At 55.7% G+C, this 15206-nt stretch overlaps 1 protein-coding gene across 4 annotated transcripts in view; it reads left to right on the top strand.

The window, feature by feature from the left end:
* TOGARAM2 (TOG array regulator of axonemal microtubules 2) overlaps nt 1-15206 on the top strand; it is a 63652-nt gene that overhangs the window by 13331 nt on the left and 35115 nt on the right. For all 4 annotated transcript variants that reach the window (XR_011504118.1, XM_070512362.1, XM_070512363.1 and 1 more), the window contains exons 2-6: nt 5283-5410; nt 7253-7366; nt 8918-9199; nt 9558-9769; nt 10610-10800. Coding sequence is in view for 3 of the 4 variants with exons in the window: in XM_070512362.1 (XP_070368463.1) it covers nt 5383-5410; nt 7253-7366; nt 8918-9199; nt 9558-9769; nt 10610-10800 (827 nt within the window). In the remaining variant the exon portion in view is untranslated. The remainder of the gene's footprint in view (nt 1-5282; nt 5411-7252; nt 7367-8917; nt 9200-9557; nt 9770-10609; nt 10801-15206) is intronic.

The raw sequence follows: 15206 nt of genomic DNA, 5'->3' as shown, positions 1-15206 counted from the left end.
CCAATGGTCACATGGCTTTCCCCAGGCCTTACTGAGTTGACACTTCTGCTCACTCTCCTCTCTCGGCTTTCCTGGCACCCTCTCCCAGCCTCCCTGACTGTCCTTGCTCTGGGCACTTGGCCAGGTCTTCTCACTGTCGAGTCTACTCTCGGGGCTTCAATCGCTGTCTGATTACCGGGGGTTTCCAGGCCTGGAGCTCTAGCCCAGCCCTCCGTCCCTGGAGCCTCAGACCAGCTGCTTTCTGGGTGCCTTCCCCTGGCAGTCCTGGAAGAGCCACAAACCAGCCTGTGCCAACCAGGACTCAGCATCTCTCCCAGGCTGGCACCTCCTCCCGTGTTCACCATCTGGGCAGCCAACGGCACCCGGTCCCCCAGCCCCCACGTCAGAACCTTGCACTCAGGCGAGACTCCCTCCAGCCCCCAATCTATTCAGTCTCATGGTCTGTTGATTTGCCTCCTAAATAGTTCTCAGATCTCCCCCTGTGCCCATTCAAACCACCTCTGCCGCAAGTCAGACTCTTATCCTCTCTCTCCGGGATTATTTCCACAGCCTCCCACCCTGTCCACCCAAACCTGTCCTCCACCTGCAGCTGCTGCGAGCTTTGTTCGGGGCAACGATACTAATGCCACTGGGTATCGATTACTTGCTGGGGGCTAGACCCAGAACTAAGCGATTTTTGCATTTGATTGAATATACTGTTGAAGCGGGGTAGGCAACATCTCCATTTTTGCAGTTAAAGAAACTAGGGTTCAGAGAAGTTTGGTAACATGCCTGTGGTCACACAGCTCATGGGTGCTGGAATTTAGTCTCCTTTCCCCATGTGTCCTAGTTCCTAGAGTGTGGTTGAATGAGTGAGTGGATCTCAGACTTTCAGTGATAAACTGAACCCAGGAGGTCAGAGTCCGATAGGTCACCTGAGAATGTCTAGAGCTTGCCCTGGAGGTCTAGGGGACGGCTGCCTCCCGTGGGGGGGGGGAGGTGTGTGTATGATGAGGGGGGTGGGGTGGGGTGTGGGGGCGTCACTCCTTGCCCTCAGGGAGACAGCCTGGGGCACAGGAAGGGGTGTTCTGCCCAGTCTAAACTCTGTCAATAGCTAGTGGCAAATCTTGGCTCATTCGCATATTTTCTCTGTGCCTAGTCCAGAGCCTGGGCTAGTGGTCTCTTGGTTTCAGTCCTAAAATTTGGTCAAAGGCTTCCTTCCCTAGGAAGTCCTTCCCAGGTCTCACTCAAGGGGTCTGCATGAAAACACAAGTCAGATGACATCATTCCTCTCCTCACCACCCTCTGGAGTTCCCTCTGCCTGCAGAAGAGGCCCATGGCCCATCTCCCCATCCCGCCGTCACCCGCCTTCCCAGACTCGGGCCCTCCCTCCAGACCCCAAACTCACAGGTCCGTTTGTTCCCCCAGGCCTCCGCTCAGACCGTTTCCTCAGCCTGCTTGCCCTTCCCATTTCCCTACCCATCTAGATCCCGCTTCCTTCCCGGCCCAGCAAGGACGCTGCTCTTCCGTGGAGCGTCTCCAGAGTCCAGGTCAGCCAGCACTGCTGGTCTCCCTGAGTGCCCATCTCAGCCTAGGACGGACTGCATTCTGCCGGATACTGCGGGGAGCATTCACGTGGCAGCGTGGGTCCTGGGCAAGAACCGCAGGAGGTTGAGGGCCTGCGTGGTGTGCGCCTCTCACTCTACAGACACGTCTCTCTCCTCCTCGTGAGGGACGCCTCTGTCACTTGGGTCTCTCTTGTAGGAATGGAGGACTGGCCCATCGTAACTCTGAAGATAGTGTGGGTGTGCATGTGTGCATATGTGTGCATGTGTGTGCATGAGGGTGGGGAGGAAGAGTACAGACCTCACCTTATTGACCATCTACCAGCAGTAGTACTAAACTGGTTTTGCACATGACTTTATTTAATCCTAACAATACCCTTTATTAGGACATTTCTTCAAATGAAGAAATCGAAACTCAGAGGAATTACATAACTTTCCCAAGTTAATACGAGGGGACAAGGGCGGGGATCTAACCCAGCTGTCTGACCCCAGAGCCAGAGTTCTAGGTGTCCCCAGGGGGGCATTCAGGAGCATCCCCGGGCAGGAGTGTGGGAGGGGAGGGCTGCCCAGATCGGAGGCCTCTCTTCAGAATGTATTTCAGTGGGGGACACAGTTTTGGGTTCAGTAACTAGGTTTGTTAACTCCCCCGTCTTTCCCCTCCTCCCTTTCTTGATTGTTCCCACTGAACATGCCCGAGGGGCTGAGATCTCTGACTCACTAGGACACGTCTCTCAGAAGCCTCTAAGGGGAGAATGGGTTGTGTCATGGCCATGTGGAGGAAGCTTCTGTAGCCGCAGCCCTGGGGGGGAGGGGAGGCTGCGCCCCAGGATCGGGGCGCATCCCCGCCCTGGTCTCCCTGCTCTGATCCCTCCTCCCACCACAGAGCCTTTCCCTGCCCTCCTGTCTGAGGGCTGTTCTCTCGGGATTGGTCTCTGCCCAGCTCCTTCGGGACCAGGGTGGACACGAAGCGGGGCACTAGCTCCCTGCAGGCCGTGCGAGGCACATGGAGGTTGGGATTTTGTCCTTGGGGCTGACCTTCTTTATGGGGCAGTCCTAGCTTTTGTTTCCTTCCCACTTGAAACCTGAGTCCCTTCTGTGACCTTCCTTCATTCCTTGGTGCCGGTCACCATGGAACCTCGGTAGCCACAGCTTTAGTGGAAGGAGTGGACAACGGTCAGTTACCTCGGGCCACCCCATTCCTGAGCTGGGAAACTGAGGCTGAGGGGGGAGCAGCTAGCCATCTCGGGCAATCCAGAGCAACAGGGAGTGAGAACAGAATCCTGGTCCCCAGAACCCACTGGCTGTTAGCCCTTTAGTTCAGGGCTGTTCCAATAGGGGACAGTCACTCCTTGGTGCCCAGAAGAGTGCTGGGTACAAACAGGGGCTCAGTGAATTGTGCCTTGGGGGTCAGAGGCTAAGTGCTGTCCATACTAAACCCCAAAGCTTTGTCCACATTCGGGCTGGAATTTCTGATTCTGGTTTTTGTAGTTTGGACATGGATCTTTAAGTTCCCACCATGTCAGGGGCCTAAATGACTTTCCTGGGGAGATTCCACCCATGGTGCTCATGAAAGACTTGAGACATGGTTGTTTGTCCCTATGCAGCTGTAGCCACCTCCCCTTGGACAGGAGCCTAGGAGATCCTACCTGTGGACCCTGAGGGCCTGGGGTCAAAGGTGTAGACACAGGCAGGGGAGGCCTAAAAGGGGCTCTGTCTGCTGGGCTGCCTTGGCAGGCTGTGGAGTGGATCTGGGCTTCCTCTCTGTACTGCTGGTTGTCCTCAGGGCCCGGAGTAATGGGGGCTGTCTTGGCCAGGGCCGTTTGGCCTGCTGAGGAGTCAGTGGTGGGTGGGGCAGGGGATGGTCGGGTTCAGAAGGCCCTTTTCAGTGGAGGTGGCAGCTGAACCCTATGCTATCTGTACTCAGGCAGCTCCCAATCTTTTCTTTAGCCTCCTAGAGAGTGACCAGTTTGGGGAAACTGGGGCAGCAATCACCACTTTGACAGCCTCAGGTGAGAAATAAGACTGCACTCTTATTGTGAAGTGAGTCTGAGCTATAGCCCAATGGTCCTCAATGCTGTTGGAACATCAAAATCACTCAGCAGGTAAGGAAAAAACCAGACACATCCTGTGGCCTGCTCCCTAGAAGACTAACTCAGCGGAGGCCTAAGGTGGGCCCTTGGAATCTGTAATTTTAATCAGTTCCCAGGTGATTCTGAGCTGCAGCCGAGATTGAAACAAGGGCTGTAGCTAAATATTGCTTTTCCACGTATAACTAGCATAGAAAGTCTGCGCTCTGGTTAGATATGGGTAGCAGGGGTCTGCGGGGCCCGCAACCCTCACTGTCCCCGAAGCCTGGTCTCCAGCTTGTTTGCTTTAATTCAGCTGTGGAAGGTCTGTCCCCTCCTGGAACATTCCTTTGCAGGAAACAGCGGCCTTGCCAATCTCTTGTCTCTCTCCCAGCTCACTGGGGGAGGGATGGGATGCTGGATCCTGTGGAGTCAATCTTCCGCCACCTTGCTCAGGAGGAGTGCTCTGTCTCGTGGACATTCCTGGCTGCTTGTCACTAGCATGTGGCCAAATGCTTATCCTACCAGCCGGCAGACAGGGAGCTGCCTTCTCCCCTGGTTGTGAGGAAAGTCCTCCTCAGACAGAGAACCGAGGGACTCAAGGTCATAAGCTGGGACACCAGGCAAGGGCTGGCTGGGGCCGGGGCAGCTGGGCTGGGCTGGCATCTCTGTTTTGCCAGGAGGGTTGCCAGGAGCTGCTCTGCCTGCTGGGGCCTGGGTGGGGACGGTGGCGGGCTGCCTTCCAGACGGAAGGCGGGCTTCCTCAGTTCCTGAGTTGGGATTTGTCGCTCAGCAAAAGGAAGTTGGCACTGCATCCTGCCGTGTCCCCAGGTGATAGCTCAAGGGAGCTGCTCTCGAGCAGAGATTGGGAGATGTGGCCTTTACCCCCAATTTTATCACTAATTAACATCACCCGTCCACCTCCCTGCCTGTCAGGGTGAAAATGGGTCCCTGTTATCTCAGCAAAGAATTTATAAAATCGTGTGAAGCCACAGAGTCTGTGGTGAGACCCTTGTCACATGGAAAGAGAATGAAGTTAGGTTAAGGGCAAGAGCTGATGACTGACCCCCGAGGTTCAAGGGAGGCAGGGAAGGGGCATGGTGAGGTCAAGTGGTCAGCCACGGGACAATGAAATGCTGAGAGGCTCAGAGGATTGGCCTGGTCAGTGAGGTGAGAAACAGGACCAAGAATGTCATGCAGATGGAGGCAGGCGTGTCCTGAAGGAAAACTAGAGAGCTGGTTTCTGGGAGATGTCTCCAGATACTGGAGTGATGAGTGGGGACATAAAGCTCGACGTCCATCCTGAGCCTCCAGGGCAGCTGGCAGAGTGCTGGGTTTTTGAAGACCATAGAAACTTATGGAGAAACATGTCAGGTTCCCAGTGATGAATTCCACCATCCCCGAGACCCTAAGGTGCCCACATCAAAACCGCATGGAAGCCAGGTTCGGGATTTCCTGGACACTCTTCATAATGACCTCCACCCAGTCACGCAGCCTTGGCGCCTGGAAACTCTGAGTGTCGAGAGAGTCTAAATGTCAGAGAAGTGTCCTTAGGTCCAGGGACAGATTTTTCATCACGAGAATGCTTCGGCTCCTGATGGGCTTTCTGTGGAGAGTTTAGAAAGCATTTGTTATCTGTGGGTACTGACTTCTCTCTGCCCCTCCACCACAGGTCCCTGCGTGTTGACAGGTTGGGGCCCTCTGGACCTCTGGACGGCTCAAAATAGCTGCTGCCTCTGGACAACCTCCCAGGCCCCTTCTCCACCCAGGGCATGGGCACCCGGGATGCCGTCCCCCCAGGTAAAGGGCACCAAGCGAGACCATGGGGGTGGGGGTCTCCTCGGGTTCTCCCCAGGGCTGTGATCTGCCTGGGAGATGGAGCCAGGTGGCCGTGCCTTCCCATCCCAGCCCAGTGGATGCTGGCCCTCCCTGCGCAGCTGGCTGTCCGGGGGCTCCCTGGCCCGAGGACAGGCTTGGAGTATCCTAGGGACTCGGCCTGAGCTTTGCCTCCACTCTCTGAGCCGGTGCCTGGCTGAGGGGCTGACCGGTTCTGGGGTGGGAGTCTGTGCGTGGGCAGAGGCTGTGGGGCCGGGGCCTGGGGTGGGGCTGTGTCCCCGTCTCCTCAGCTGACGAGGCAGGAGAGTGTGAACCATGTGGCCAGCTCAGTGTCCAGAGGCAGGGTTCCAGGCCTGGGAGCCAGCTGTGTGAGCCTCAGTTTCCTCTGGAGAGTGAGCGGTCGACGGGTCCTGCCCCAGACAGAGTGGGTGCTTGTGAGGTGGAGGGCTGCTTCTCCCCGGAGAGGCTGGAGCAGAGGCCAGGCGAGCACGGGGGAGGAACGTAGAGAACCCAGGATGCTGTTCAGGAAAGAGGTCATTGTGCTCAGGGCAGAGCACCCTGGGGCTTTGATGTATTGAGGTGAAGACAACGGCATGATTTAGGGCTGCATCAGAGCCTGCCTGACATTAGATTCTTGTAGGGCAGCGGGAGGTGCTGAAGGCTTAAGAAAAATCTAGAAATCTAGAAATAGAATGCAGGTATGACTGTATGAGCCCCTGGTCCTGTACAACTCCTTTTTTTTACCAATCTGGGAACCGAGACTCAGGTTAACTTATTTCCTCAAGGTCACACAGGTGACGGAAACAGGACGAGAATCCAGACTCCTAGTCTAGGGACCTTCCACCCCGGGGGCGGGTGCGCTGGATTTCCACCTTGGTAGCGGCTTCTCCAGGTGGTGCGTTAGGGCTCCATGGATGGTCCTGAGGTTCAGCTCACAAACATCTAATTGCCTACTAAGAGCAGGTACTACAAAGATGAATAGGATGGCGTCTCTGCCTCAGGATGCGCAGGGCCAGACCGGGAGAGGCCAGACGGGAGAGGGGAAAACAGAGGTGTGCCTGGGGCACTGTGGGAGCACAGGGCAAGGCTTCTCAAAGGCAAGGCTCCCCTTATCCTGACTCTCCCCCGGGAAGACTTGCCGGTCCGCCCCTGGCTAGGGCTCACGGCCCCACACCGTTCCTGCTCGCTGTCTCCCCTCCAGACTTCAGGTCCACTGAGGACGGAGTCAGCCTTGCCCATGACTGTGCCACCCGGGACTGTGAGGGGCAGAGTCCCTGACAGGGCAGCACTTCATACACATCTGCAGTAGGGATCAATGGTGCCGTTTGCTGAGCTGGAGAGCTTAGGAGAGAAGGGGAAGGGTCAGTGCAGGACAGCCGATGAGGTGCTCGAGGGCTCCCAGCAGAGGGGAGCTGAGCAGCTGGTGGGACACTGTCCTGCCCCTGGGGGCCGAAGCCACAAGTTGGGGGTTACCGTGTGAAGGTGGAAATTAAGGGCCTGGCAGTGAGAGGGCGGCCCAGGGATAGCAGCTAGTGTGAGACGTGCAGGGGACAGAGGCGGGGGGCAGGGGTGGTGGAGGAGCGGAGCCCCAGACTGAGGCAGTGTGGTGCTGGGTGTAGAGCAGAGCCGGAGGGAGAAGGACCACAGAGTGTGAGCAGGGAGAGGGCAGCCAGGCCGAGAGGGGACCCTGGTGCCCTGGCAGGTGGGCTTGGGGTGGCAGGCCCACATCTGAGGGCCAGGCTCTGGTGTGGGGGATGGGCCTCAGATGACTCTAAGATGCCGCTCTCCTCGTGGTTCTGTCCCCAGCCAAGGTTCTGGCTCCGGTGGCTGTGTACTGCGGGAGTGTCCCTCGGACCAGTGCTGGGCCCCACACTCTCCTGGGTGGAAGCAGTGATTCCAACCCGCAGACCTACAGAGAAGGTGAGTTGGGAGGGCCTGGCCTGGTCACTTGGTCACACCAACTGGCCTTTGAGTGCCCTGGGCAGTCTCTCTGGGGATTTTGGGCAGAGAATGGGGGATCCCACTTGGCAGCTACCCAATCAGGGCCAGTGGCCTCAGATCAGAGCTTGGGCCTCTTCCTGGAGGGACGATACGGGTGTGTTTAGATGCCTGGCTGTGTCCTCAAGCTACCAGCATGTGTTATTTTTCCTGTAGTCCCTGCTGAAAATGGCCTTTGGTTTCAGGTGTGTCTTTTCAATTCTGTCTCAGGGGATGGAGGTGTTGTGAGGGTCACCCTCAGAACAGGGAAGCATGTACCTGGCTCGCCTAGAACCCGAGGGGAAGCCCCATGAGCCCTGGGAAGACAGGGTCTGCAGCCCCATACTTCGGGGTCTGGGGGACGTCCAGCATCCAGGGTGGTGGTGGGGAAGTGGGCACCTCTGGAGCCACCGCTGCTGGAGTGGTGATTTTCAGGACACCCCCTCAGCTTCTCCTCCACTTTCTGCTCCGCGACTTCCTGCTTTAGCTTCCAGCTTCTTCTCTGCATAGCTGCAGTTCCAGTGTTCTGGATGGGGAGTCTGATTGTTCTGGTTACTCGCCCTCTCTCAGGCCAGTCCCCTTACAGGTCTGTGGCTGGCACTGAGTCCGTCTTTTCCTGGGTCTGGTGCCAGGCCCAGTCCAGTGTCTGTGGCCTGGGCATCAGGGTCTCGTGGGTTACATCAAGGCGCTCCAAGAAGTGCTGCCTACGTGTGTGGCAGAGATTCTGAAAGCTGGTCTGTTTGTGTGCTTTCCCCGGCGCCTCCAGGGTCCAGGCTCCTTCAAGGCCCAGTGCAAACACCACGACTTCTTGAAGGTTTTCCCGCTCCTCATCCTCCTCCTCGACGTGCACAAAGCATTTTGTTGATATTTCTCTTATGGCACGTCTCACATTTTACCTTGTAATGAGCCCATCTAGGGACACAGCTTATTTCTCTAAGAGACTGAAAGTCCTTTAGTGATAAAGACTGTACCTCACACGTCTCTGCCTCTCCAACTGCCTGGACAGTGCTTGGTGCACACTCGATGCTCATTGAATGTTTGTTGAGTGAGTAGTTGGATAAACTGGTGTCTGCATGGGAGCATGCTTTGCTGTGAACAACCTGAACTTCTCTTTTCAATTTGTATTTGGTGTATGTCAGGGGCCCCATAAAATTGAATGAATTGGTTGGGTCCTGGAGATTGGTGGATGGTGGTCCCGGGTAGAAGGACTTCCCTGAGTGTTTATGGCCTCTCATCTATGCTTCTGATAGGGCTGCGTGTTGATTCCCCCTTTCATCCTCTGAGTGCCTCATGACACAGGTCTTGTTCAGGTTGCAGGCCTCATAGATACTGTTGAATGAATGAATGAGACAAGGAGTGATGGAAACATTGAATGACTGGGACTCACCAGGTGAGCGGCCGACTGTTGCAAGGAAGCGACACCAAAGAGTTTGCTGTGCCTGGTGCCACCCTGGGTGCTGTGTGTTAACCCACTCTTGCCTCTGTCTCCCTCAGCTTCCCTCCAGCCAACGCCAAGCATCCTGCCAGAGAAGCCATCGCAGCTCTTGAGTGGGCATGGGGACCCTGGCAGCCTCAAGCTGGATGCTTGCCGGAAGGGCTGGCAGGCCAGAAATGGCCACCCCGGGAACCTCGGGGCCCTGTCTCTGGGGCCCCACCCCCTGGTGCCCCTCCTCTCGCTGGAGTTGGAGGCCAACAGTGTGGCCCGGGACACCACCCAGATCAAGGACAAGCTCAAGAAAAGGAGGCTCTCCGAGGGCTTGGCAGCATCTGCCCGAGGTGAGCCTCGGCCCTGCCTACCGGCCACTCATCCGTTCCAAGGTCAGGGACCCCAGGCCTAATCACTCCTAATCTAGGACTGATTTTGTTTCCCTTTCTACCCGACCTGCCTTTGGATTTTAAATAGGGGACTTTGACTGGCATTTTCCGTCAAATTTTACCGAAGTGGGAAAGGACTCTCAGGACCATCTGCTTGTGCAGTCTAGTGGTGGGGTGGGGGTGGGGCCGGGCGGATCTGTCCTCCTCCCTCACCATCCCAGCCTTGCCCAGGACGTAGGGGCCTATTGCCAGCATCTGAATTAGCCCCCAATTCCTGTGTTCCTGGGACTGACTTATTCCCCATCCCCACCCCATACAGCCTCTCTGGATCCTGGGGGAGGCGCCAAAGGAGTTACCCTGAGGAGTACCATGCCCCGGGCCACCTCTCAGAGGTTGCTGAGGGTGCCCAGGCCTATGCCTCCCATCCAGAGCATCCCCACCACCCCCGAGGCCAGCGGAGCCAAGGAGAAGAGCCTGGATCCACCTGGGAGCAGTCAGGGTCCTCAGGAGCTGAGACCCGGTGCCCAGGAGGTAAGGTGACTCGACTCCTCTGAGTCTTGTCTCCTTCTTCTTCTGTCTTTCTGTCTATCCTTCCCTAGCCCCTGTTCTTGAGCCCTTAGCTTCCCTAGAGGTATCTCAGGGGCTGTCCTCGTGGATGGGGCCACACTGGGAAGGGCTTGGGGCCCTCCTCTCATCTTCCCCCACAGCATCCCAAACCTTTGGAGCTGGCCTGGAAGTTCTGGGTGGCTGCCCCACAGGTGCTGAGCTCCTGCTCAAGCAGAGGCTGTGTGACCATCTGTCCTTCATTTGGTGGTCACTAGGCCTTCTCTGGTCGAAATGTTTCAGAATTCCTCATGCTTCTGACCCTCCCCATTTTAGGCGAGGTCATGTGGTGGTGAGGAAAGAATGCTGGGCTAGGATGCAGAAAATTAGAACTCTGGTTTCCAGTCTGCCCCCTCACTGGTTGCGTGACATTGGGCAAGTCACTCCTCTCTCTAGGCCCCAGTTTGCATATCTATGAAAAGAGGAGATTGGATCAAATGTTTTTGGAGATCCTTTCCAGTTTTGACATTCTAGGATTTTTTGGAACTGAGAAGAACAAAAAAACCAAATAATAATAACAACCAAAGGGATTGGAGTAGGGGTGAGGGGACCCCCCAGTCTTCTCGCCTGGAGTGGAAAGGAAACAATGAGTTTTCCAGGGCTCCCAGGGTTGTGTGGCTAGGAAGACAAACCAGAGGACACTTCTCAGCACCGTCGCCCAGGTGGCTCCTGACAGAAAGGGCTGCCCTGTGTGAGGTGCCCGGGAGGTGAGCATCCAGAGTAGGATGTCTTCCATGGACCAGAACCCTCCCTGACCTTGGCTCTCAGGTGCAGATCTCCCGGCAATACCTGCACTGCAATGACGAGAAGATGCACAAGTCACTGGGGGGCATTGTGATCCCACCCATCCCAAAGGCTGGCGTGCCCACTGGGACGTCCTCCTGTGCTGCTGGCTCCCTTCCCAGACTCTTGCCTCCAGGCCAGGACAGCCTCACGGGCCCGAAGGCCCCCCAAACACAGTAAGTAGTCCTAAATCAAAACTACCGTTCAGTCCTCTCTCCTTCTATCCCCCCAAGATCCTCTTGGGCTCCCCAAGGCTGAACCTCCACCCAGGGCAGAGCTCCGGGGGACTGGGCATGTGAAGGGCAGTGTCCCCTAGCCGTGGGCCACAGACCTGGGGAGGCCGCAGCCTTGTTGCCCTCCTCTGATCCTTGACTCCAGCCAGCTGGGGGTATGGGCTTAATAAACAATGTCTCAGCCTCCATTTTCTACCAGTTTCCTGATATATGTGGTTGCTGCAGTGATAAATAAAATACTAATTATTTTAAAGCTCTATTGAATTCATGGTAGCTCTTTGTTATATATTTTCTTAATGGATACTAAAAATACAAGTATCATCATGAGGCTTTGGGGTGGGAGAAAGGGTAGCCCACAAAACTTTTGGACTTAAAAAGGGGTCTTCATATCCAAAAAGATTGGGAACCAGTCAGGTAGAGGTCTCAGTGTTGTTTTGAATCTGGGTTTATGGCTTGTAAGTGGGACAGACAGTGCTTTCAAGATGGCCAAGAACAAGATGGCCTTGTGTCAGTCCAGACTAATATCGGAGCAAGTGTGTGCACGGGTGCGTGTGTGTGAGAGAAAGTGTCGTGGGGAAAGAGAGAGAATGAGCTCACGGTCTATGGGCCTGGCTCACCCAGCGTGGGTCACCAGTCAAGTTCCTGCTGTGACTTCCTTCTCTCATTTCGTTGAGGCCTGATGTACTGAATTCTATTTCTCTCAAGCTTCTTCTCTCTCTCTGTCTCCCGTGCTGCCTTCCCTTGTGTCCATACCCATGTCTGCATCTTCCACCAACCCTGCTGAGGTGTGGGAACCCATCCGCGGATCTGCTCCTGGATCTGAGCTCTCTGCTTGACTCTTGCCATCAGCCTCCTCAGAGAGTCGCCTGCTCCATCGACCACTCCTTCCTCACCATCGGACACTTCCTCCTCCTTGCCTGCTTGACATGTGCCTCTTCCTCCCCTCTGAGAGGTGTTCTTGATGGCTATAATGACTCTCTGGCCCCAGAACAGTGGCCTTTCCTCCCATCTCATTGCTGTTGACTTCTTTGTGTCGTTTGAGCTGTTGATTCCCTTGAACTCTTCTCCTTCCTCGGCTTCCTGACTTTACGCCCGCTTCTCCACCTTCCAGGCAGTCTCCTGCGCACCTCTTTCATCTGTCTCTCAAATGTGGCTGTTGCTGAAACTGGTTCCAGGGCCCTTTGCTCCCATCTCCTTGTTCTCCCCTGGAATCTTATCTGTACAGGTGGCTTCCACCCACCATGTGTGGATGGGTGACTTGTGCATCCCCTGCTCTGCCCTGAGGTCTCCCCAGAGTCAAGCTCCATGCTTCCATCCTCCTGTTGGGCATCCCTAACATCCTCACGGCTGATGCAGATCCAGCATCAGAGGGAGGAAGTGAGGATGTGCCACCATCACAGCAACGCTGCAGAGCACCTCATGTTCGCCTAAACTGCCTCCCTGCCTTGACCTCCTGATTTCCATCACGGTGCGGGCATTCTCTTTGATCTTCTAATTTTGGCATCATCTTTGACTCTTGCTCCTATTGCCTCCTGTTCCTAACAGATTGCCATACCCCATCAGATTTTTCTTAAACAACAAGAAAAACAACAAAAGCTACCATCCCTTTCTCTTCCCTGCCCTTCCTCTCAGCTTGCACGTACCGGCCCCCTCTTGCCCTCCCCCGATATCTGCTAGCCTGTCTCCTTGCAGCCCTTGGCTCTGCATTCTAGTCTTTCATTTTCACATCCTCCTCCCCACCCTGCCCCCACCCCCACGGCCTCTTCCATGCACTTCATCTTTATTGACTTCCTGGTGGAAGCAGCTTAAAGACAAGTCTCCTCAGTCTGACATTCAGGGTGTCCCAGCCCACCACTCCACACTCTTCCTCCTGTGCTGACCTGTAAGAGCCTCCCCAACTCCAGACTGTGTGTGGGTGTGCCGACCCTGGACGTCACCTCCCTTCCCCAATCCCTGCAGCCCCAACAAGAGCCTTTCACCTTTGCCTGTTCACCGCCCCCGCCCCCAGTCAGCTCCACGTCTAGCCTACCCTAGCTCTAAGGTCTTCCTTATCCTCCTTGGGGTGGCAAGGAGGGGAACTGCCTTCTCTGCACTGTCCACATGGCACCCAGCCTGTGAACTCCATGACCACCCCTTTCATTGATTTGTTCAACTTTTATTTAAACCTTGTTCTATTCTTTAACTTGGAGAACTACAGGGCAAGGGCCATATCTCGATATCTCTGTGGCTCCCATGCTGTCAAGCTTGGGACCTGGTATGGGTTACTCACACAATCCATATCCACCCACTTGCCATTTGTTGTGACATAGATTTCTCTCCATTGACTCTGGGAGACTTGCTAGCAAATGAATGGAAAGAAGGCTCTACTGCCACTTCTTTCATTTGGCCATCCATCTCCCCATCCATTTACTCACTTAAAAGCTATTAAGCACCTACTATGTGCCACGTGCTGTAGAAACAAAGCCAGACAAGACACAGTGTCTGTGTTCTAGGTGCTCATGAGAGAGATCTACGAGTAAACCATTGACTTGAGGTCCAGTGAGCTCAGTGCTAAGTTGGAAGGCAGCTGTCATTCTGGGGAGCCCAGTGGAAAATGATCTCAATCTGGCTGGGAAGACTTCTTGAAGGAGGTGAGGGCTGAGCTGAGTTTTGAAGGCTGAGGGAGAGTTTGTGAGACGGAGAAGAGGGAGAGAGGTGGAGGGGGAGTAACTGAGGCATTTAGGGAGTTGCGAGGAGTTTGCACGGCTGCGCCCGTGTTTGTGGAGGCAGACAGGTGAGATAAGCAGGGCTGAAGGGGCCTGTGTGCTGGGCCGAGGAGTGTGAGCTTATCCTGAAGAAATGAGAGGCCCCTGAAGGCTATTTGTTGTGGAGTAACATCAGATCTGATTTAGAAAGGCCACTTTGGCAACCACACAGTGACATGGGGGGTGCACCCTGGGTGGAGGGCTGCTGCAGGAATCAGGGGAGAGGCCATGGTGCCCAGCCAGGCAAAGGCCCAAGTCTGCGGTGGAGCATGCAGAGGACTGGACAGGAGAAGGAGGAATGGCTGGGCTTAGTGACCGCCTGGATGTGGGATGAAGGCGGGGGTGCTGAGGACCATGGAGGAGTTCCTGCCTTCAGCAGCTGGACAGATGGTGGTGTCCTTCATGGAGGAGGGGAACTGGGAGGAGGAGCAGGGGTTGGGGGCAGTGGTGAGGCCACACTTGGATGGGTTCTACTAGCGCCGCCCAGGGATACAGGTAGATGCTCTGATGTCCAGCCTGGAGCAGGGAGAGGGCTCTTGCTGGAGATGGAGCTTCGCTGTTCCCACGCCTCTCCCTGGGGAAGGACCTCAGGCTGTGGTGGGGTTTCCGTGGGTCAAGCAGAGGGAGGAGGGACTGGGACACTGTGTGGAGAAGGGCAGAGGCTCTGGTGGGTGTGGATGGCTGCAGCCTCAGTCCTTTCTGCTGAGGGGTCTCTAGAGAAGGGAAGGTGAGAGCCTTCCCAAGGTCCACAGCTTCAAGGAGGCAGAGCCAGGGGCCACATCCTTGCTCAGAGGGGGAGGAAAGGCAGTCCTCAGCTTGAGGCCAAAGGGGCGAAGGTGCAGGCCAGGAGCAGGATGTACCCAGGCCTGGGAGAAGGAAGTGGCTCCAGAGTTTTCAGTGCCCTGCGCCCACCTCAGGCAGTGAGGGTTAACCACAGGGACGACTCAGCTCCACTTCCTGCCCCCCAACCTTGTTAGAGCAGTTGGGCAGTGGTAGGTCCCAATGGCAAAGACCTGGTGGGTGGGGTCCCTAGGCTGGGTGCCCTAGGGTATTTACCTACTAATTCCCATTCATACAAGCCCTCCATGTGGGTCCAGATCCAAGAGGCTTTGCCTGTTCCAGGGAGCAACTCCGAGTCCTGGCTGGTCCAGGCCCAGCCTGAAGCTCTTCCCCTCCTGTGGACCTAGGATCCCCCTGACCCCCTCAGTCTCCTCGGACAGGAGTCCCCTGGATCTGGGCAGGCACTGATGTGGGCCCTCCTGCTGCCTGGCCTCCAGCCACCGCGGCCTGGGTCATTTTGCTGAGTGAATCCTCTGAGGCTAGAGCACAGGACGTTGTGTCCCAGTCCTTTTGTTGTGGCTTGTTACCCTGTCAGGCCCCCAGCAGTTCTGATGTCTGTGCATTTCCACTGAGAAGGGAAAATCCACATTGGATAATGCATAACTGGTATTTATGGGCCTGTAAGCTCCATGAGGCAGCAATTGTCGTATATCTTATTGGTGCTCTATTCCTGGTGTCTAGAACCATGCTTGGCACAGAGGAGGTATTCAACAAATATCTATTGAATGAGTAAATGGTGCTGCCTATTTAAAAAGTTAAAACCAG

This window comes from Equus asinus, chromosome 6 (genome assembly GCF_041296235.1).
Source record: "Equus asinus isolate D_3611 breed Donkey chromosome 6, EquAss-T2T_v2, whole genome shotgun sequence".
In the NCBI taxonomy this organism is placed as follows: Eukaryota; Metazoa; Chordata; class Mammalia; order Perissodactyla; family Equidae; genus Equus; species Equus asinus.
This window is presented reverse-complemented; position numbering and strand designations above follow the sequence as displayed.